The sequence below is a fragment of the Myotis daubentonii genome, chromosome 10, assembly GCF_963259705.1.
Source record: "Myotis daubentonii chromosome 10, mMyoDau2.1, whole genome shotgun sequence".
Lineage (NCBI taxonomy): Eukaryota > Metazoa > Chordata > Mammalia > Chiroptera > Vespertilionidae > Myotis > Myotis daubentonii.
Genome location: NC_081849.1, coordinates 30,084,555 through 30,108,211, shown reverse-complemented (window position 1 = coordinate 30,108,211; position 23,657 = coordinate 30,084,555). Strand labels below are relative to the sequence as shown.

Sequence of the window (23,657 nt, the reverse complement as noted above, 5' to 3'; positions counted from 1 at the left end):
GTTCAATACTCTGGGTTGAAGCAGAGTAGTACAGAGGGAAGGGAGAGAGCCTGGACCTCTTCCAGTGTTTGAAGAACTGCCAGGAAGAAAAGAGAAGTAGGTGTCTTGCTCTTTGTTGTTAGGAAGACAGTACTGACGCTAACAGTGGCCCTCACACTCTGGTAAAAGAAACGTCATCTGGGAAACCTGTTAACAGTGTAGGTTATTATTTCTCTCTCTGCTCCAAATGCTGATTCACTAGGCCTGGAGTTGGACTTGAAAAATCTGTGATTTCAGCAAACACCTCAATTAATTACAGAGCATATGGTCCACAAAGTTAACTTTGAAAAATAGTGTATTAATAAGAAAGAACTTCAACAATGAGAGCTGCCCAGTAAGGGAACAAGGTGCCCAAAGAGATGGGCTCAAAGGGGATGGAAGGGCATCTTGATAGTGTGTGTGTGTGTGTGTGTGTGTGTGTGTGTGTGTGTGTGTCTGTGTGTTGGTGGGGGGGCGGGTTACACATCTCCTTTGGGTAAGAGGTTAGACAAGAAGATCTCAAAGAGAGCCTCCAGTTTGAGTGTTTTATTTGCAGTTTTCTTAGAATTAAACATTTTTTGTAAGAAAAATGAGAGCATTATATTCTCATTTCTTTTAATGAGCCACCTTTGAAGAATGCTGACCTGTGAGATAGGGACCAAATTACCACAGCCAGATGCTACCTGCAATCTTCTAAGTGAAGCGCCCGCAGAGTGCTCAGAGGAGGAGTGAATCCACCACTGCAGAGCGCCTCACTCTCCTTTCCCTGTTGCAGCAAAGCAAATGTCACGGGAGAAGTTAAGAGAAGGGGGAAGTCAATGTGGGTTGAGTAGCCGCCTCTGTCTACTCAGAGGTGGCTTCATGGAAGCAGGGACTGAGTACAGTTTTGAAAAACGGGTAAGATTTACATAAGTGGAGTTGAGGAGGTAGAACTTTTCAGGCAGGGAGAGGAACATGAGAGAACTCAGAGGCAGGAGACCACCATGAGACATGCGTGAGCCCCCACAGGGTGTGTGTTAGGTAAGGATGGAAATAAGAACGGATGGGTGTGTGTGTGTGTGTATGTGTGTGTGTGTGTGCGCGTGTGTGCGCGCGCGTGCGCACTTGGTTTTCTGAACCATAACTTGGAGTGCATGTTATAAATGCCTGTGCTTATGAAACATGGCCTACAATATATTGTCTAAATCAAAACTACTTGCAGGTGAAAGTTACTGCTGCTATAACATCAAGGGTCACCTGCATCAGGGACACTGTCCCCCTAACTTATGAGGACATTGCCATAGTCTATTTCAAACCAAAGCTGTCCTACAAATCCATGACCTCCTGCTGCCTGGTTGATATTTGGGGGCTTTATGGAGGGCATTGAAGGCAAGGCAGCGACATGACAGGCCATGAAGACTGTTGAAGGAGAGTTTGCTCCAAAGCCTCGGGGCTGAACCCGATGACCTTTAACATCCTTCCTCTTTTATGTTTCTGTAGTGGCGACATTCAATACAGTAGAATGTCTGTGAGCAGTTATTTAATGGGATTAAAGTTATTTTCAGATCAGTGACAGTACCCAAATTAGTAACTGTTTCTTTTTCTGGTCTAGAAAGGAGAAAGGGATGCAAAAAATAATGAAATTGGAACAGAAGGATCACCGTTTCCCAACATGTCTATGGAGGGAAATTTAAATAAAATTCCAACTGAGGCAACTCCTGTTTGGTGATTTTATTTGGATGGACATTTGTTCATTCATTTGTTCTATTTAAGTGTTATAGGCTGAGTACCCAGTATCAGAAACTTCAGTGTTGAGAGTGACAGTGAATTGTAAGCAACATCCTCACAGTTTCGTGGGTAGAAATCATTCTCATGCTTGTTGATAAGATATACAAAGATGTTCATCCAATATTCCCAAAGAAACTCACGCCTCCCGAATAATCCCCAGAGCACATAACCAGCGCACAACTATTTTCCCACTTACGATACTTGCTTACACCATATGAGGATATGCACTACCTTAGTCAGACCTACCTGGATGCATGTAGACACAGACGGGCGACCTGTAGTAGCAAGGAAGCGGATTTTGTGTGGGACTGACCTGGGTTTGAATCCTGCTGTTCCATCTATATACTGAGTGAACTTCGGACACATTGTTTCACCTTTCTTGCCTCCATTTCTAATTTAAAGTATTGTTAAGATCGACCTCAGTGGTTCTTATTTCTGGATGAGCATTGCAGTCACTTGAGAAACTTGATTTTTTAAAGGGTTGGTTCTCAGCCTGGAGCTGCCACGTCAGACTGGCTGGTGAGTGGCACTGGGCATGAGTATGTTGAAAGAAACAAACTGTACAGACGATTCTGTGTGCTCTCACACGGGTGGGTAGAGAGCCGCCTCTGGTCTTCATAAAGAGAGTGTCAGGACCAAAGCGGGTGGCCTGGTCCTCGCACCTGCTATGGTAACTGTTATAGGTTGTGTTGTGTAATCCAAAAACATATGCTATAGTCCTAACCGCAGGTACCTCGGAATGTGACCCTATTTAAAGACAGAGTGCTGCAGATGTAGTTAGTTAAGATGAGGGTGGGTCCTTGATCCAATATGACAGATGTCCTTATAAGGAGAGGAGAGGACACGCAGCAATACACATGCAGAGAGGAGGGCCATGTGAGGACAGGCAGAGGTTGGAGTGATGCAGCTGGCAGCCACGGCCCGCCAAGGATTGCAGGCCCTCATCAGAGCCCCTGCGAGAGGCATGGGCAGATGCCCTCAGAGCCCTCAGAAGAGTGCCAACCCTGTTGACTCCTTGATTTCAGACTGAGCTTCCAGACGAGAGGATACATTTCTGTTGTTTTAAGCCACCTAGTGTGTGGTACTTTGTGAGGGCAGATTCGGAAGCACCTTCTATACGGTGGTGAGTTACCTTATCTGGCCGTACAGATACCTGCACAAGGCTCACGGATGCATGCACAGAGGTACATTTCAATCGGCTTGACTGAGGATTTTGGCTGAGAGGTATGTGGCTTTCTGGATAAGTGAGCTGAGGGCTGTGGGGAAGAGAGTGGGCAGACAGGTGAGTGAGAGTGCATAGGTTGGGGAAGAGACAAAGGGAGCTGTCAGACTCCAGAATGCTCTTACCAGAAATCTCTTGTCTATTTTTAAATGTGCTTCTGCCACCTTTTTTGTGTGCGTGTGGGTGGGCTAATGGGTACTGCTTTACTTTTCTTTTTTAAATATGTTTTTATTGATTTTAGAAAGAGAAGAAGGAAGAGGGAGAGAGAGAAAGAAACATCGATGAGAGAGAGAGAGAAACATTGCCTCCTGCAAGCCCCTCATGGGGGATTGAGCCCACAACCTGGGCATGTGCCCAGGGAAGCAATCCAGCGACCTCTCAGTGAATGGGAAGATGCTCAATCAACTGAGTCACACCAGCCAGGGCTGCTTTTATTTCCTTATTGTTTTGTTCATGTGTTTTGCTTTCATCTTTTCCTCGTGTGGGTAATGTTTGGCAAAAATGGCCAACCCCACCTGTACTATAAGGAATATTACTTTCAGTGTAACAACCATAGTTTTGTTTCATAAATGAATGAATGGCATTAGGGAGGCCATGTCACAGGTATGAGGGGGAGTGAGGAACCATGCAGATCTGGAGACAAATAGATCTGGATAAAACCCTAGCTCTGCCCTGCTTCTCTGAAGCTCAGGTTCTTCTATAAAATGATGAAGATTATATATGCTTCTCAGAATTGCTACAAGGATTAATTTAGTTCACAAATGTTAATGTCCTTCTTTCTCTCCTCTTGCTGCTTTCAATGCATTAAGTTGAATGGGCTAATTAGTAGTTTGGTTGGACTTGGTTTTAACAATGCCTTTTGTTTGGGATTGTCCTAACCCAGGGGTGGGCAAACTTTTTGACTCGAGGGCCACAATGGGTTCTTAAGGAACAAAAGCATGGATGGAGTGTTTGTGTGAACTAATATAAATTCAAAGTAAACATCATTACATAAAAGGGTACGGTCTTTTTTTTTTTTTTTAGTTTTATTCATTTCAAACGGAAGGATCCAGCCCGCTGGCCGTAGTTTGCCCACGGCTGTGCCCCAACACTGAGACTCTTAGAGATTCGCCTATTGTTTTGCTGCTGCGTGTAATACCTGTAGTCTCACTAGGTCATGTGTGGGACCAAATGAGTGTGACAAGTCGAAGTGACCCATTCTAGAAAGGAGCTCACAGGCCCTGTCTTCTTACTGGTGGGCTAGAAGCCTTATCATTGAATTTGGCATCACAGCATCTGCTCACAGGCTGCTGGCCATGCCCCTGGGTCCTTGGAATAAACTTGTAAGAAGAGCACAGGGCAACCCTGGTTGGGTAGCTTGGTTAAAGCATTGTCCTGATACACCAGGCTGCAGGTTCAATCTCTGGTCAGAGCTCATTCAAGAATCAGTCAATAAGAGCATAAATAAGTGGGACAACAAATGGATCCCCCACCCCCAATTTCTCTCTCAAAAATCAATCAATAAAAACTTTAAAAAAGAAAAAGTACAAAGGCACTAGCTCCCTGCCGTAACTGAAGCTTTTCCTTGTTTTCAAAAACCAAAATCTTGAACCTGGTCACACCCTATTTCATCTCTGGAAGATGGGCACACTGGACAACATCCTGTGCAGATACTGCCTGGTGTGCATCTGTGTGCTGTGAGCACACAGGTGACAGGACCAGTGCCCAGCACACACTGCTGTGGCTTTATGCCCATGCACACATTTGGGGCTGACAGGTATACGCCTCAGAGCGTGACACTGGGCTCTCGCTTCAGAATGTACTGAAACCACTAGCCACCCCTCTGTTGTTCAGCCTGGCAGATTGATGATTCTGCACCCCCGGATGGTGGCTTGACTGGGTGGGGTGCAGGTTATCAGAGGGAACCGTGAGTGTGGCAGTAAAGCCAGGCAGCTTAGCCAGCTTTCTGAGTTGTTTGTGTGCCAGCCTTGAAGATGCCATCTCCAGGAGCCGCCAAGGCGGCGCTCTGCCAGAGGCCTCGCCCACCACGGGGATAGAGAGGAGCTGATGAGCTAAGATGACTCAGCAAGAGCACAGCCATCAACATAATAGTTTTGAAAAAGCATTTGCACAGCCAGACTCTGCTCCTGACCCCTAGTCATGGGATGTGAGTGGAGGGAGTGGGGTGTTCCTGTGGGTGAATCATGTAGCCGTGTGTGTGGCCAGGTGGTCAGCATTTGCATGCAATCATTCAAGTGCACACTTAGAACTGCGTCTCTCATGTGGCAGGTCCTTGGTAAATGCTAGGCACTGTTACAACTATTGTCATTGTCGTAACTATAATTACTGGGCATAGCGTGCTAGCCATGGACTTGAGGAGAATATACCAATTGTGTCTGCTTTATGCAATAGAGATGGTGATGGGACATGTTGCTTAGGGAGCTTTAGGGCTTTGTCACTCCTTCCTAGTGGCACCATTGGATTAATGGCATCATTGTCTGTTTGCACAGACATGTTATGGAGAGCATTAAACTCACATAAAAACAATATGGGGTATTGTTCATGAAAAGGGACATGGGATCAAATAAGTTTGGGAAACACTGAACACCTTTAATATGCAAATATGCATTATGAAGCTCTCAGGAGGGTGTAAGGTATGCAGGATTTCCTGCTTTTTTTCTGGGGGGTGGTAAGGATCATTGAATCCATTATTTTCCCCATAGAACAGCGGTTCTCAACCTGTGGGTCGAGACCCCTTTGGGGGTCGAACGACCCTTTCACAGGGGTTGCCTAAGACCATCGGAAAACACATATATAATTACATTACGATTCATAACAGTAGCAAAATTACAGTTATGAAGTAGCAACGAAAATAATTTTATGGTTGGAGGTCACCACAGTTCCTCAAGTTTGCACGCGGCATTAGGTAGGTTGTGAACCACTGCCATAGAACATCTGTCAACATTTTGTGGTATGTCAGTATTCAGTGGAAAACTGAAATGCTCGTACAGTGCAGTTTCCCTAGCACTTTCCAATGTTAATCAATAGCAGCAACCCTTTGGGTGGTCACTGGAGGCTATTTCCTTAAAGGTAAAGGAATGAAAAGTCAGAGATACTTAATCCCCATCGAGCTTTGTAGTTTTTCTGTATCTTTGTGCAATTATTTTGCCTTTACACTTTCATTAGAGTGTGTGTGTGTGTGTGTGTGTGTGTGTGTGTGTGTGTGTGATTTTATTCTTAGAGAAGAATTTTAGATCAAGGCTGTGCTTATTTGTGGGTTGGGTATATGTTTGCGTGGAGCAATCCTGTTATTTAATAAAAATCATTTGCACCTGATTCAGCATAGAGTTTGCGTATCACCTAGGCAATGCCCAGGTGTGCAGAAATGCTTTTCTTTCTAGTGCTCAGTTCTCCTCAGTGACAGGGACCCAGAGCCACAGAGTTGACCCCATATTCTTGATGCTCAAAGGCTCCAGTCTTGGCTGAAGCATTATTTGCATTAGTTGTTACCCAGAAACCGCTCTGGCCTCCGAGTTGACACTGTTTTTAGGAGCTTTTTATTGTTGCCTATCTCATGTACCAGGCAGATAGAAGGAAATGGAGAAGCCTGCTTTGATGTCTTCATTACAGCAGGTGTGTGGGATTTGGAATCAAATGACCTGGCTTTAAATCTAGGTTCTGAGATTTTTCTAGTTGTGTGACAATAGCCACAGTTTTAACCTCTTTCAGTCTCAGTTACTCATCTATAAAATGTGGGTAATGCCTGCTTCTTATGGATGTTGTGAAACTTGAGTGAGATAATGCATATGTAGCAATTAACAGTGTGGCAAGTCACAGACACTCAACAAAAAGTAGTTACTATAGTCATTTCTTCCTTCAGTGAAAGTGGTTCCAATGGATTGTCAGAAACAAACCGAAAAGGCAATGCCAGACTATTAACTTTGGAGGCCCTTAGTCATCACCTCTCTCACTGAATAAAAGAGGGGCTGGATCCTGTGGGGGTGTAACAACTAGCCCAGCTGCCAGGCTATCCTGGACTCTGTGCCCCTTCTCCATTCTCTTGATCCTCTTATACCACATATTATTTTCTATTATCTAAAAGCAATATCACTCACTTACTGTCTGTCTTTGCCACTAGAACAAGCTGCATTTAGCTCATGGACTTTGCCTGTCTTGTACTCTCCTGGATCCTCAGCACTGAGAAAAGTGACTGCCATTTTTCATGGAATGAATGAATGAGTTCACTGGTAGGATTGTTCGGAGAGATACACATACACACACAGACACCTGTCACCAGATTAATCCTGCCACTTAAGTACCATTATGCTTGAATTCCTGACTTATTTTTGAGGCTCTTCACAGGGAGGTTCAACACTAATTACTAGCAGGCTACTGTGGAGTTCTAACTCCTGTTTAGCCTACGTGATGACTACTGAGCCCATCTATTGGATTCTTTTTGAGGTAGACAGCTGTTTTCCACTCTTGGCACAGGAGGTCATGGTGTGGTTGTCATTAGTCCGTTCCCATGGGGCTCTCAGGAGAATAGATTTTTCTAAAGCAATAATGTCAAATATGTTCATCTGTCTTCATCAGTTTTGTTCTCTTAATCTATCACTCATAAAGAAAATGAAAGGGAAGTAGTAAGTTACATAGAAAGAGATGGCTTTGCATCAGCAAGACCTGAGTTCTACTCCTAGCTAATCTATCTTGGGAAAGTTGCTTGCTCTCATAAGTTCTCAGGCCCTCAGCTGTAAAAAAAGGTGAATGGCACCCATCTTGCATGGTTGAGGTGAGCTGTGCTTATAGTGCACATAATGTGTAAATACTTATGCCAGTCTCCTGGGAAATACTCTATGGTCATCATGTCTTTGGAAAAAATGGTGGGCAATGTGTGTATGTTAGTGAAAACCACACTGCCACTTGGAGATACAGTGTTGGGTGAACTGTGACTGAAATGCTGGCCTTCCTGGGATAGATCGATCAGAGGCTTTGTCTTCATTGTGTCACCAGTAGCTTGGGATTTAGGAAATGGCAATGAAAAGGTAACTAATTTACCACGGCTTGATGTGGCTTCTTATGTAGATACTAGAGGCCCAATGCACAAAATCTGTGCAAGGGGCTCAGCCCTCGCAGCCGTGGCGGCTTGCCTGGGCCCTCGCAGCCCCAGCTTAGTCAGGAAGGTCGTCTAGAAGGACTTCTGGTCTCATTAGCATATTACACTTTTACTGTTACAGATAGTGTTCCAGATTAAAACAAATATCTATAATTATTGTTTAGAAATCTTAAGCTGTGATCTTTAAAAAACAATTCCATCAATTTCCACAAAGCAAACTGATAATGAGAACCTTTTAGGGCTCATACTGCAAGTAAGAGGGTTTATATGGTCTATTACACCAACCATGATTAAAAGGCAAACTTTGGTATTTCTTGTTTATATTAAGCCTCAGATCTCTGCTGTGCCCTCTGTATCCCACCTTAGAAGTAGAGAGAGTCATTAAGACAACATTGAGGCATTATTTCCTGTTGTCTTCATGGTGACTTCTGTAATATGTCCAGCCCATCCGCATTCATATCCATCTGCCTGAAATTTGTGAGTACACTTGTGTCTGTGTGTGTAGGATGCTACTGTGTGAATGTCTACTTATAAGTGTTTGTATACTTGTAATTGTGTTTATATACAATCACATAGAAAAACTTCAATTAATCTACTACAAGATGCATGGCAACTCTGATGTGAGATATTTTTGAAGAGACTATAAAAATCGAATGGATCAGCCACAAAAGCAGCTAGAAAGAACTAAAGATAGAAAGGTAGTCCATGATAAAGTTAGAGCTATTGACTGGTCATATGAGCTGCACCAAAGCTGGGAAGCACAGAGGAAAATAAAAAGAGAATTAAAAACACACAGAGAAAAAAGATAAGGAGAAGAAAATACAAAGCAGAGACAAGAGAAGACAGCTACAAAGTACAAAGACAAGAATAATGATTATGGAAATGCGAGGTGTCCTTGGGTAAAATGAGAGCCAGGAATGGGAAATAGAATTGGGGATTTTTGAATATTTCTTTGAGTTCATTAAGCTGAAATCCCTTTTTAATGCTTCATATCCAGAAAGTCCCAAACAGTGTAGCTATCTTGGGCCAGTTATGCCAGGGCACTCTAAGCAATACATAGCCCAGCTCTGAGAGCAGCAGTGTGCTGGTAGCTTTCCATTAAACTGTGCCAGCCATACAACTTACCAGGCCATCACCATACTCCTCATAAGTAACAGCTGCAATACATATTTGCTTCATACATCAATAACTGAACTGAATTTCATATCCATTTACAAAAGATAGTAGCAGTGTGCATTACTTACCCAATCGAGTTCCATGTAGATGTCTAACATTCACGTGTAGATTTCTATTTAGCCCATCAGAGAATTCGTGTACCTTCTTCTCATTAAAAAATAATAATAAATTCACCAACATAAGCTACTTTTAAATTACTGTTAAAGAGAATGATTTGGTACATATTTTAGAGTAAACTATTAAGACATATGTATTTTTTTCTCCCCTTAAGATAAATCCTCTGCCATTCTAAGCATAGTTTTGTTTGTTTTTTAAATCCTAATTTAATGGAACAACACAATGAGGTATCATTCTTTATAACCAGCCACCAACTTTACTAGAATCCAGTAGCTTTGAATTAACACTGGTTCTAGCAATTTGGTTCTTGCCAAATTGGTCCTCATGTGAGTGCTGACTGGCTGATTTTCAGGCAAAGGGGAGGTTTTCCTGTTCTTTGGGGTTCTCATAGTCAGCTCACATAGTCCTTTCCCTTCCCTTCACTATCTGCAGTAAGGTTTTGGTTTTGTTTCTCTTCAAATGAAAGACATAAACTACGCTGGCTGCCAGGGAAATAGAAAGCTTTTCTTCACATCCAAACAAGGACAAGAATGAACTTTTCTTCTTTCTCTTGGTGTCTCTCAAGAAGCTGTGGAATTGACTCTGTGGGCCTTAGCTCAGGTGGGTCCTGCTTACCCTCTAGATTTACTGTACAGGCACACCCGAGGTGTCTCAGGGGAGGCAACTCAACAAACACAAACACTCCCTATGCATGTTGCTCCCGGTAATGTGTTCCTTAGAACAGAACAAAATATGGTGTTTGAAGAGCAACTTAAGTGAGTTTTATTGTAGTACTTACTAGTAGAGGCAATCCCAACCGTAACACTCATGAGATGGGCAGTCAGCTGATGCCCACAGCAGCAAGCTGACCAAGGTGTGGGAGCGTGGCCATCCATGGCTATCGGTTATTCCACTGAAGGACATAAGGCCCAGGTATGAGAAATCTGTGCTACCCTTAGGGGAGGCATGTGTGACCAGAAAGAACAGTCTGCCCTATCAGTTAATCACTTACATCTCTGTCTTCTTTTCTCTTCCATTCTTGTCGCTCCAATTCAGGCCCTAATTTCACTGTGGACTTTCATTACTTATTCTCTTTCAGAAAATATCCAATGTCTTATGACCTGCAAGACCATGTATATATGATCTGGCCTGCCATGATTGTCTGGCCTCATCTCCACTCAGTTCACTCCACTCCTGCAACACTGGCCCCTTCGTCACTCCTCAAACCTCCCAAGGTCCTCAGGCCTCTGGGCTTTGCACTTGCTGTTCTATGCTTCCTGTCCCCCCCCCCCCCGCCCCCCCCCATACATCTCCATGGCAAAGCCCCCCACTTCCTTCTGGTGTTTCCCAAAATGTATCTTCTCAGTGAGACCTTTCCTGGCCAACGTACAACTTCAGTTTTCCTCTACTCCTGATTCTATTTCCTATTCCCCATTCTCTCCTTAATTTTTATCTTTAGCACTTATTTCTATTAATATTTAGATACTATTTTGATTTATCTTGTTTATTGTTTGTTTCTTCTAAGAGAATGTAACTTCCATGAGGTAAAAAACAATTTAAGAATGTTTTGTTCATTGCCGTATCCCCAATGCCTGGGACAATGCCTGGTGCCTAGTAGATACTCAGTATTTTTTGGTTGACTGAATTAATAAATTACTCATCTAATTTTCTCTTATCTGTTGGCTTCCTTTTTTTTTAGATAATCTAGTGCTACATACTGCCCCAAGATTAAATTATTATTTGTGGCTACATAAGTCTCACAAACTCTATTAGTGCTCCATTGCCTATTAGGTTAGATGTTCTATTTCTCAGTCTAGACTTCAGGACTTAAACAATCTTTTTTACTATCCACCTTTCTAGCTTAATCTGCACCACTCAATCAACTGGAATCAACATGGGAAGCTGGCTTCCTTGCTGGCCCCAGCTCTGTCCAGCACGTTTCTTCCCTCCCCCACTACTATTACTCAAATAAATATTCCAATCTGAGTTTATAAGCATAGGTGGAAGCAGCGATAATAGAATTTCTGTTCTTATCCCTACCCAGTTATGTAAGGGCTCAGCCTTCTGAAAAATTGGGTATTTCTGTGGCTTCCCTGAAGATACCTCATTTGTGCTCACAAAATCAGTGGTTCAGCTATAAGCACCATGAAGTTTCTACCCTAATTTTCCTTCAATGTTTGGAAAGGTCTTTCATCCCTTAAACAATTTTAGGGTGCCTCCTTACCTCTTTTTTGGAGATTGCCTATGTGAGAATGCTTGTGTCCTGTGGGTTTTGCTTCTTAATTCCAAAGCCATCACTTAGGAAACATCACTGCCCACTATGTAATGAGACTTTGGATCTTCTCCCTGCTGGAGGGATCCTCAATTTTTCAAGTGTATGTAAAGTTTAAGGCCCAAGTAAAAAATGTGCTTTCTCTGTTGGGTCTGTTTTTACTGATTCAACTTCTGAGGTTTTACCCTCCTATAAATTATAGCACCTGCTGTCTGAGCTGTTCATTTAGCACATAGCCATGTGGGACCTTCTTCTATTAATGACCTTATCTTTTGAGTCCTTCTTGTCTCCTCATTTGGCTTACTAGGAAGGACAGAAGCTTCTTCCTTTTTATTTCCTGTACAGCACTTAGGATGGTTAACATTATTTATTGAATAAATGTCCAGAATATGCTTTGGAAAGGTCAGTGGTTAACAAGCTGTTGCAGCAACATGGAAAATTCCCTTGAGAAGGAGACCTCAGACGATCATGTTTCCAGGTTATGGCACATGCAGACTGAGGCATATTGTACAATTGAGTATTGCATGGGTGTTTTTATGCACTAGTACATGAGTCCCCCTTCCTGCCTTCTTCTTTTTAAAAAAAATATATTTTTATTGATTTCAGAGAGGAAGGGAGAGGGAGAGAGAGATAGAAACATCAACGATGAGAGCGAATCATTGATGGACTGCCACCTGCATGCCCCCTACCGGGGATCGAGCCCACAACTGGGCGTGTGCTCTTGACTGGAATCGAACCTGGGACCCTTCAGTTCGCAGGCTGACACTCTCTCCACTAAGCCAAACCAGCCAGGACCCAGCCTTCTTTTGTTCCTGCTCCTTGTTCTTTCAAATATTCTGAGGTTCTTTGGGCATCATTTAGTATGTGTTGTGCCAATGGTGAGGGGCCATGTCAAAGGGATTCAACACTTACCCAGTTCTTGTCTGTCCAGAGGACACATGGCACCTTGACAAAGGAAGAACTATTCTCCATGGGCCAACAGTAGTCGGGCTAAGGGTTGGGGCCTTTTAACACAGAGCAAGGTCTCCCTGTGGTAGGCCCTCTGCAGAGATCTCCGGCAGTACCTAGGACCACAGACTTCCTGGACATGGGGCACTTCTGCTCCTTGTCTGGGATCATGAAATCCCGTTGTCACAGAGAGACTTACTGATGTAATGAGGAGCCATAATAGGGGTATGCTGGAACTTCAACTAGCCACCTTCCTAATTTGTCTGAAATGTCCTCTATTCTGCTTGGGGAAAAGAAAAGGCATGAGTGAGAATGGAGGCTGTTCTTCAGCCCTGAAATCACATTAGTTGAACTTCCAGATAATGTCATTCTTCATTTTTCCTAATACCAATTTACAGATTGTATCCCAGGCTCCCCAGAGAAGCAGAACTTGCCAAGTATGCTTGTCATTTCTCCTAATTGGGTGTTTAAATTAATCAGAGGACTCTTGTTTTCATTTACCTTGGATTATACAGCAGCAACATTCTGGTTCATGTTGCTCATAGAGGCAATCCCATTGAAAGGGCAACCAATTTCTGAGATTCTAAAGCAGGGGTGGGGACCATTTTTTCTGCCAAGGGCCATTAGATATTTATAACATCATTCTAGGACCATACAAAATTATCAACTTAAAAATTAACCCGCTATATTTGGTCAAACATTTAATTAACTCTTCACTGGCATTGAGCTAGACCAGTGGTCGGCAAACTGCGGCTCGCGAGCCACATGAGGCTCTTTGGCCCCTTGAGTGTGGCTCTTCCACAAAATACCACGTGCGGGCACGCATGTATAGTGCGATTGAAACTTCGTGGCCCATGCGCAGAAGTCAGTATTTTGTGGAAGAGCCACACTCAAGGGGCCAAAGAGCTGCATGTGGCTCGCGAGCCTCAGTTTGCTGACCACTGGGCTAGACATTCCCCACCCTGCTCTAAAGGCTTGGGAAGCTTCCTCTCCTCTACTTTCCTGAGCATTTCATTTGCTGCACCCTTGGAGAGAAAAACGGTACCCTTGTCTGTGCCCTGCTGTCCATCATCTCTACTGCTCCCACCAAAGTGGCCCCGTAGACTGAGCTTTGTGTTAATAAAGGAGTAAGAAGAGAGAATGACATTTTTGTCACCTCACTTACTATTTCCCCTTTGCCTGCTCTCAAACCCTCCCTTAGTTTTATTCCTGAATATGAGACCTTCTGATCTGGGAAAGGAAAGGGGCTGAGAAATCACTGAGGAGCAGACAGTTGTTAGAAGCTTGACTTTGTAAATCCATCGCACCAGCCTCATCCACCCTTCTGTTTCCCTGCTTTCACCACCCACTGGCCCTTCTGATCCTTTGCCCAGAGTGCCTTCTCCACATCCTTCCCCAATTTCAGTTTGGTTGAGTTCCTGCCTGAAGCCTCTGGCCACTCATTTTCTATCACTGTGGTCTCATCATAGGTGTGGGACTAATGGAAGAGCCACTCCTTGCATTAGTTCTGGGAGCTCAAAGTTTGGAAATTCTGTCTGGAGTGAGATGCTGCAAGCCCCAAACTTAGTTCTGCCAGCAGCAGGCTCTGGCCTCTGAGCTTTCCTGAGACTGGGAAACTAAGAAAGGGTTGCCATGCTGGCTCGGAGGGCTAAGTATTTCCTCCTATTTCTCCACTTTTGATCTCTGTGATTAACTCTGTGGAGGTGTGGAGGTGTGCCTGCCTTGTACATGCTTCTTGGGCTCAAACTTCAGACTTTAGGGATGACAATCAGCATCAGTTACCCTAGGCAGCAAGGAGACCCAAATACTTGCGCACAAATCATAGGTTTATGCATCTAGGTTTCCCTTCTTCTCCTCTCCTCCCTCCTTTCTCTTTTTCTTTCTAACAAACAAACCACATTAACTACCATCAGATACTCATTGCTACTTAGCAAAAATCACATCTCTTGTTCAAACAAAGAAAAAATAGCTTTTTGGGTGGTACGTTTGGATCAGTGACTTGTGACCAAAGGAAGTGGGTGGGTGAGAGGATTAGACAGTAATCGCTCTATCAGCGACAGTTATCTACTTTCTACCACTGCTTGCCTCTGATCCTTTTGGCCCCAGCCCCAGCCCCAGCCTCTAAGGCCGTGACAGTCCTACTCCCATGCTAGATATGCGCTGAAGGTTGGCGAGGAGCTGTCACTGCTTTGAAACCAGCCATGACCACAGCGTGGGAAACGTGTAGGGCCAAGTCAGAACTTGAATGTTCTCTCTTACAGTCACTGCAAGGTCTGCTAGCTAGTTTGCCCACCATCCTAAAGCATGGCATGTCACTCCATTATTATTATGTAGGTAAGGATTGGTCATGATGTGATAGGATGTGATCTATATTACATCCTATATTGGTAGTTATCACAGAAGTGCCCTCCCCCATGATTACAAACTAATGGATTTCCTTTGACAAAATCAGGAAACCCTTAGTAAGGGCACTCAGGTTACTTTACTTGATATTTAAAGCACTGAGCCTAATTGGCCTCTAAATTCATCAGTGAGAGTGAATTATTAAATTTTTATAATTTTAATTTTTAAGCATTTTTGGGTCCCAGGCCATATTTATTGTTTAAATTATGTTTTTGTGCTATGTTCTATAACAACTAAGCCCCAATATGAAGGATAACAACCAACCTGCTGAATTAATTTTAAAGACTTTTCTTGGTATATCACTTTTCATAGTGAAGGAAGGGTTGGCTGAAATGAGAGCTTTCTAAGAAAAAGTGAGTGCTTGCAGTATTTAGAATGTCTTGATTCCTGTATTTTATCTTTTTATTTAGTTTTAATCTTGCAACTAAAAATTATAACATAACCAAGCACAAAAATTCTATATGTTTTGAGCAACTTCTGCCTGGAAGCTTATTATACAGCTACTTCGAATGACTTTGATCAGCTGAAATACAGTCATAAACCAGGAAAGGAAGTCAACAGTTAAGACTTCTGATTCACCAGAGGAACTAAATTCAATTGAGGAACTAAAATCCATGCTTTTATTAAGTGGCAGAAAAACCTAAGACCTTAACTCTGAATGTATTTACTTAATTTTGCATATGATTATAAAGCTTAATTATCTGTTTCTCAGGTTATAAACTGTTTATAAAGTGCCATTTAGGAATTTGAGGGCAGCCAAAGGCAGTCACAGCAACATTGAAAGGATATCTAGTCTGATAAAAGGATGGGAAAGAGAAAAATGACTGTTGCAGTAAAATGCATTAGTGTAAATGGAGAAAAATTCAGATGATGGACTATTTATTCTGCCTTAAAGGTCACAGAAGTACATAATATATTTTATGAGGGTTTTTTTTTTTAAAAAAAATTCAATATTGTTTAAATACAATTAGTTTTACAACTTAAGGCACTTCATATGTTGTCATCTGTAGAGCATTGCACTTGAGTTGTTCCATATGAATGATATCAGTGTATTTACTAATCTATATACATAAAAGCCTAAGTGACCGGATGGTAGCTATGACGTGCACTGACCAGGGGGCAGTGTGCTCCCACAGCGAGTGCTGCTCAGCTGACAGACAGGTGCCAGACACTGGGCTGACAGCTGGCAAGTGCAGCTGCAACTGCGCGAGCCTCTCCTGTGGACACTCCCCCTAAGTGCCTGGCAGGAGCAGAGCCCAGCCTGGACTAGGGCCCCTCCCAGCCTGGGGCACCACTTCATGCTGTGCTGGATCAATGCAGACAGTGGGCTGGAGCCCTATGAGCTGGCGGGTAAGCCAGGGCTGCGATGGCGCGGAGGTCCACTGATCCCTGCAGGCCAGGCCATGGGACCCCCTCTAGTACACTAATAAGTGGACAGAGAATAGTTAACACAGCAGTTTTCAAACTCTTCCAGCCCAGATCCATAACTCACAATTTCTGAATAGCAAGCCTGATACTGGACACAGGCAAGGAAGAGATGTTCGGGTTTCAGTGGATGCCAGTGGGTTCTGAGCCTGCTCAGTGCTCTTCCCACCATCCTCAGTGACTCTGTAGAAGCCTCACCAAGTCCCTGGAGCTCCAGAGAACGTCATGCCGAGCACAAGGTCAGGCACAGAGCTAGAGCAGGGCAGGAGTGATTGGTAAGGAAGGAGGCTTTTCAGGCATCCTTAAATCACAGCCCATCACTGGTGGCCTACTGTGCTGTCCGCAGTGTGATCTACCAGGGGTTTTGTGGCTGATGAGAAGACTGGAGTCCATTCTAGTTTGCTTAGCATCACTGTCACTCTGATTAGCAATGTGACTTCAGTACCCCATGCATTTGCTGCAGGTGGTGCTGCGGCAGCAATCTGCACCAGGAGAGCCAGAGGAAACAGGAGAGCAACAGTCATTTTCTTATGGGCACTCCACTCATGAAAATTTGCAAACTAGAATTTTATCATTGTTGCCGTGAATGATGCTGCTACTGCTGTTATAACTGCTGTTGCTGCTAGTACTGCTATTATTACTAATACTATTACTATTACTACTACTTATTCTTGTTCTTCTTCCCCCTACCCTCCTTTCTTTTTAGTGGTAGAGCCGAGACACCTTTCAGTAGTGTAGCTAGATGCTTGAGTGTTTCTTGTCTTTTGTTATTAGCAAAATCAATTGATGGTCAAACTGATTTAACATTGACGACTACCTACCTTCTTTTCTCGGGGAGGAGAAGGCCAGGAGAAATTACTGCCCCACAAGCAGGTTAACTAAACCTCGGTCAGCGGGGGTGCAGACTGTGGACTGGGAGTTTAGCTGCTGCAGTCCGGCAGTGCTCCGGGTCCTTGGTTGCTGGCTGATGACACTGTGGATGGCCAGTGTTCCATGAGAAGCGCCACCAGAGAGGCAGGAGGCTACAGTTTCTTTTCTGAGACTGCCCTCTCCCAAGATGGTTGTTTCGTCCTCTGCTTGGCAGGAGCTATTTGTTCCTTCTCTCTCCCTGCCACAGGTGGCGCCAAAATAATACCTCAACCAGCCAGGGAAGCCACACATCAGAAGTGGGGAGGTGGTGGCAACCTACACTAGCACCGCCCTTAAAGGTGGGGAGCAGGGCCTTTCTCACTGGGAAGCATTGATAGACTATTTCACAGACGGGCTTTGTTACAATAAGTTCCGTTCGGTCCCCAAACCCCAGAATCATTTATACAGAGCCGCCTTCTCATCTGTGCTCTGGAAAGAGACCTGAGCATTCCTAGCTTAGACTTTACATGGCACTGGCAGGTGTAAATCCGGATTCCACCCATTTCTCTCTCTCTCTGCTGCCCTTTTTTTTATTGTTAGAGAAAAAATACACCTCAACAAGTATTTTTATTGCGAATTTAAGCTGGTATTGACTGTCAGGTCAAATTGTGTAATGCTTATAAGCAGGAGCTCTGGAGTCAGACTACCTGGCTCTGTGGACCCTAACTGTGTAACCCTGGGCATATCACTTATGGTGTCTCAGTGTTCTCATCTGTAAAATGGGAGTGAGAACAGTACCTAGTCCTTAGGGTTGTGAGGATTAAATGAGTTACTATTTGTGAAGTGCTTACAAGAGCCCATGGCAGATAGTAAGTATTAAATCCATGTAAGCTGCTGTTACTGTTATTATAACTATTGTTGTTATTGGGTGTAAAAGTTAGACTTATCTCCTTGCTTTCCTGAACATTTGGGCAGAAACCTGAGTAGCTTAGTATAAATTCGTGCCTGGAATAGAAGCCTAAATGGATTGACCTCTTGAAATGCAGACTCTTTGACAGTAGGGAAAGAATGCTTGGTTTGAAATTACATCTAACTTAAATGTTGGTTGGCCTTGCCCCTTATCTACTGGAGTAAACATGTAAGGAAATAAAAGAAGGATAATAATGTCTACATTTTTAGGTTATGAAATTTAGAATAAAGAGCTTGGTTTATATTATATACTCAATATATAGTAGCTAGTGTAATTATTATGTCTGGAAGGAAAATCTAGGCCATCCTAAGACATGGGGATATAGAGCTACTTGGTGGGTCAAAGCATTGTTATGAAGTTAGCCATATTATTGAATGATTACAGTGAAAATTTAAATTTCACCTTATATTGCTTAGTAATATAAACAATTGCAATGTTTGCTTTATTTGCATATGCTCTCTTTAGAACAGAATGCTAACATTTCTTTTTGTATTTTGAACTGAATGTTGTAGAAATCTGCCCTCAGGAGGAAGTGTGCAGTCTGTAAAATCGTGGTCCACACCGCCTGCATCGAACAGCTAGAAAAGGTGAGACAGCGCCACCTGCTGCAAATTCTGATACCTTGCAAGTGTTGAGACTTCTGAGACCAGGTGTCAATTTCTTTCCAACTTCTTGAAAACAACCCCCTTTTAGGAAACTGGAAGTTCAACATTTTTACCAGATTAAAAATGGAAAGATAGTGCTTAAGGTTGATTCTCTCTGTTGTTTTCTGAAGCATAATTTGATATCATTTTATGTTGACTCTTGGGAGAAGGAATGATAAGGTGAGAGAAAAGCCTGGTAGGCATGATGTTCTTCACAACAGCGAGCATTGTTAGTCGCCCATAGGACCTCCCACAAGATGTTTTCTCTTAAAGAAAAAAAAATAATTCCATAAACTCTTCAATGTTTACATACGTCTGACCTCTGTGAGTTTATGTCTTCCTATAAAGTGCCGGCAAGGGAGAGAACCAAGCCAGAAAGCAATTCTGAGTTCCTTGGTTCAAGTGAGCAGTGTTCCTACTCACAGGTTCATATGTGGGAGGGGCTAGAAGTGGCATCCAGAATCAGTGGAGTCTGCATAGTCCATTTATCTGTCATCTGGGGGGAGAGAGAGGCCCCAATAGAGAGCTGTCTGCTGGTCTGCTGTCCTCTCCCCTCTTGTGACTCCTTCTCCATTTCTGCGTGCAAGTCTCTACATTATCTATGTTCTTGAGCTGCCATGGGTAAATGTGTTGAATTATTTTAATCTGCTGTGACATTCATTGAGCTTTAAAGACACATTGCCAGTTGTTGCCAACTGTTATTTTGTGGGAATGACTACTAAATATTTTATCTCATGTCCCATCTCTTTTCCTCTTTCATTTTTATGCTCTTTTCGCCTGTAAATGACCAGGAGACCTCCCCGTCTAATACTGAATACTTCAATAAATGATATTTTTTTGGTGTGTGTGTATCATCATTATCGTATTAAAAATTTACCACGTTTGTATTTTCCTACTTTTAAAATCTGAAATGCAGATGGATGATTTCAGCTGCCTTATATTTTCCCCTGACTCTTTATTATCTCCATTTCTTTATTATCTTTATTGTTTAAAGATATGCTGATTTCATCAGTGAGAATGAAGAGGCATGGATTGGAGGTATAGAATCACTTGGGATTTCTGTAGATTATCTAAGGTGATTATTTCAAAAGCTAAGAATAGTGTTAAACTTTGTTCTTCATTCTTTGAGGGGCTTGTTTTGTGGTCTCAATATCTGTCACATGTTGGTTTATTCAGGTCACTCATTCCAATATGATGCCTATCCCTAATATAATACACTTCTCTTTTTAAATGGCAGATTAATTTCAGATGTAAACCAACATTTCGAGAAGGGGGCTCCAGATCACCTAGAGAAGTGAGTATTTCAGAGCTCTATTTCAAATACCAGCTTTAATTTCCCATTGATTAACTGGACTTATAGATATTCACCAGGTATTAAAAATAAAGTGTATTGCCAGGCTGATGTTGCTCAGTGGTGGGGCTCGACCCCGGAACCAAGAGGTCACGGTTTGATTCCCTGTCAGGGCACATGCCAAGGTTGTGGGCTTGATCCCCAGAAGGCAACATGCAGGAGGCAGTTGATCAATGATGTTTCTGTCTTATCAATGTTTCTATCTCCCTTTCCCTCTCCCTTCTTCTCTCTCTAAAAATCAATAAAAAATACTTTAAAAATTAAAACAAAAATTGTATCTCCCTTCATTTTACATCAGCTTTTTATTGATACATCAACAAATGCAGTGAATAAAAATCCCCAGGTTTCTTCTCACAGAATGTGCAGAGAGCTAAAGTCTTACTGAATGCACCTGAGAGTAGGGGAGGGCACAGTGATAGAATTGAAAAGGTAAGAAAGCAATGGCATTTTATTGTCTTCAGGTTCATTTTAATTTGATTTTTCAATTTTGAATGGGTAGAAGCTCCTTGGGGGCAGTATAGCTACTGATAATTCCTATAAACAATGGAATCAGACTGCCTAGATTCAAAATCAGCCTTGATGCTGTGTGATTTTGGACATCTCATCTAATCTTTCAAAATGTCAGTGTTTTCATCTGTTAAATGAATAAGTATGTAGATAGATGGATCAGTAGAGAGATAAATAGGGATATACAGAGATACATAGATAGATAGATGATAGATAGATAGATAGATAGGAAGACAGACAGATGGATAGATGTATGGGTAGATGATAGAGATAGATAGATAGATAGATAGATAGATAGATAGATAGATAGATGATAGATAGATAGATAGATAGATAGTCAGACAGATGGATGGATAGATAGATGGCTAAATAAATAGGGAGATAGGTGAAAGATAGATAGAGAGATAGATGGAGAGATAGAAAGGGAGGGAGGGAAGGAGGAAGGAAGGAAGGAAGGAAGGAAGGAAGGAAGGAAGGAAGGAAGGACGGACTACATCCAGGGCTCAGTCCCTGACCTTTCAGTCTGGTAGTGGAGACAAACAGGTAAATAGGAAATTATAGAGAAGAGCAGTACTGCATGTTAGCAGTAAGCAGAAGTGAGGACAGGATGAGAGCGGCACTCAGATCTATTTGTTCAACTTTTAAAGGCCGTCCCAAAATTCACGCAAAAAGTAATTTTGATAGAAAACACAGGTTTGTAATTAAAAATTGTAAATTTTTTATTGATTCATAAAGTATACAGTATAGGGTTATGTATGGAAGAGGATATCGGGTAAATGGCCTCCACGCTTTCCTGGCACATACGCACTCTTTTGTTGAAAATTTCCATGACCGTTTTGCATAAATGTGGCTGAATTTCGATGAGGCTCATTTTCATCTTGATGGCTTAGTTAATCGACAAAATTGTCACATTTGGCATTCAGAAAATCCACGAGTGATTGTTGAGAAACAAGTGCATCCACAACATGTCACTGTTTGGTGCGGATTTTGGCTGGAGGCATCATCGGACCATTATTCTTAGAAAATGCGGCTGCTCAGGCAATAACAAAAGAGTGCGTATGTGCCAGCAAAGCCATGGAGGCTATTTACCCGATATGCTATTCTGTACATAACCTTATACTGTATACTTTATGAATCAATAAAAAATTTACAATTTTTAATTATCAACCTGTGTTTTCTATCAAAATTACTTCTTGCGTGAATTTTGGGACACCCTTTATTTAGAGGCGATGGGGCAGTGTATGTAGTTAGAGAAGACAAGAATGTTGGTGGAGGCAGTCAGCCTTCCTGTGTTATCCGGGATAGTGTAGCTCCAGGCTATGGGTCATACATAGGGTGAGGAAAGTCTATGGAAAATGATGGATTGTGCCACCCACGTGCACTGTAGCATTGGCCAGAATGTAACTTGATGACAACTCAAACGAAGGATAAATTTCATAGAATGAAAGGATAGTAGAAGGCATAGTTGTGTGTTTTTAAGGTAGAGTTTATGAATTAACTGGTTTATTCTGTCTTTATGTCTAGAATTCATAAACTTTACCTGAAAAACCAGGGATTCTTATGTTTACCTTTAGCTCTCTGTTCTTTAATCTCTCTCTTTTTTTCTGCATAGATAATTGTTATTGTATGTGCAGTTTTCTAATGCATGTATTTTTTGTTTGTTTGTTTTTAGTTTTCACTAACAGTGTCCCTTCTCTTCTGCGAAGTCAGATCTCCATGAGTGTTTTGGAAACCTTCTCTCATCTTAGCAAGGACTTGATGTTTATTCCTTTCCTACATTTCACCCCTTCTTCCAGATTATTTTTATCTGCATAAACATGCTCTAATAAACCCCATTTCATTAAAACCAATGAAAATATTCCTTAACCACCAACTGTATCCACAACACTGATTCTCAGTTTTGTGTTCACGGCTAATATCCAGAAAGTGTGTTATATATAAACAGTATGTCCCCTCCTAGTCATTTTAACCTGTTCTGATCTGGTTTTCACTCTGTGCATTCACTGAAATTGTTCTTTGAATGTTGCCAACATCTCACCAATGCCAAACCCATTAGATATTTTTCTGTTCTTTTGTTATTCAACCCTTCAAATGTATTCAAAATGTTCAATGTTCCATTATTTTTGAAATGCTCTCCTGTCTTGACATCTTTCCTAACTGTCTATTTCACTGGGTTGTCCTTCCCACATCCTTTCATTGCTCATTCCCCCTGATTGCTGACTTTGCCTCTGGGGCTGGTACTTGGCCATGTTTTCTCTCTGCCCACTCTTGTTGGAAGAGCTCACCCAATCTCATGGCTTTAAATATCACTTCTGGGCTGACAATTCCTGTCTTTGCATGTCTACTCCACACTACATGTTCCATTTGACATGCCCATTGAATGCAGCACAATTATATCAGATACAATGCATGAAAAACTAAGCTCATTTCCATCATCTTAAAAATGATTTTTAAAAAATTGTTTTATGCCTCAGAAAATGAGATGGCTATTGATCCAGCTGTTCAATCGAGAAGACTGGTCATATTGATTTCTTTTCTTATTGACTTACCACATCTGTTTCACTTGCCAGCCTTATCAATTTTCTTTATAAAATGTATTGCACACCATCTCTTTACCTCCATTTCTGTTGCCAGTGCCTTAGCCTAAGGCACCATGATATCTCACTTTTGACCACTGCAGTCACTTCTCCATAAGTCCTTCATTTTCTCCTTCAATCTACCATGATTGAAGACAGTGATTATTTAAAATGAAAATTGGATTATGTCATTTTGCAACCTAAAATTCTCCAGTAGTTTCCCCACACCCACCCATCTCCCGCCAGGACTTCCTTTCAGTTCTTGAGGTGCACGTCCAGCTGGTCTCCATCTTCAGATGTTTGTGCGTGGCATTGCTGTACTGGACATCTCTTTGCATGGC

The 23,657-nt window shown here is 42.4% G+C and overlaps 1 protein-coding gene across 2 annotated transcripts in view; it reads left to right on the top strand.

The window, feature by feature from the left end:
* DGKI (diacylglycerol kinase iota) overlaps positions 1-23,657 on the top strand; it is a 396,707-nt gene that overhangs the window by 155,111 nt on the left and 217,939 nt on the right. For both annotated transcript variants that reach the window (XM_059711894.1, XM_059711895.1), the window contains exons 4-5: positions 18,751-18,825; positions 20,120-20,176. In XM_059711894.1, coding sequence (XP_059567877.1) covers positions 18,751-18,825; positions 20,120-20,176 — 132 coding nt within the window. The remainder of the gene's footprint in view (positions 1-18,750; positions 18,826-20,119; positions 20,177-23,657) is intronic.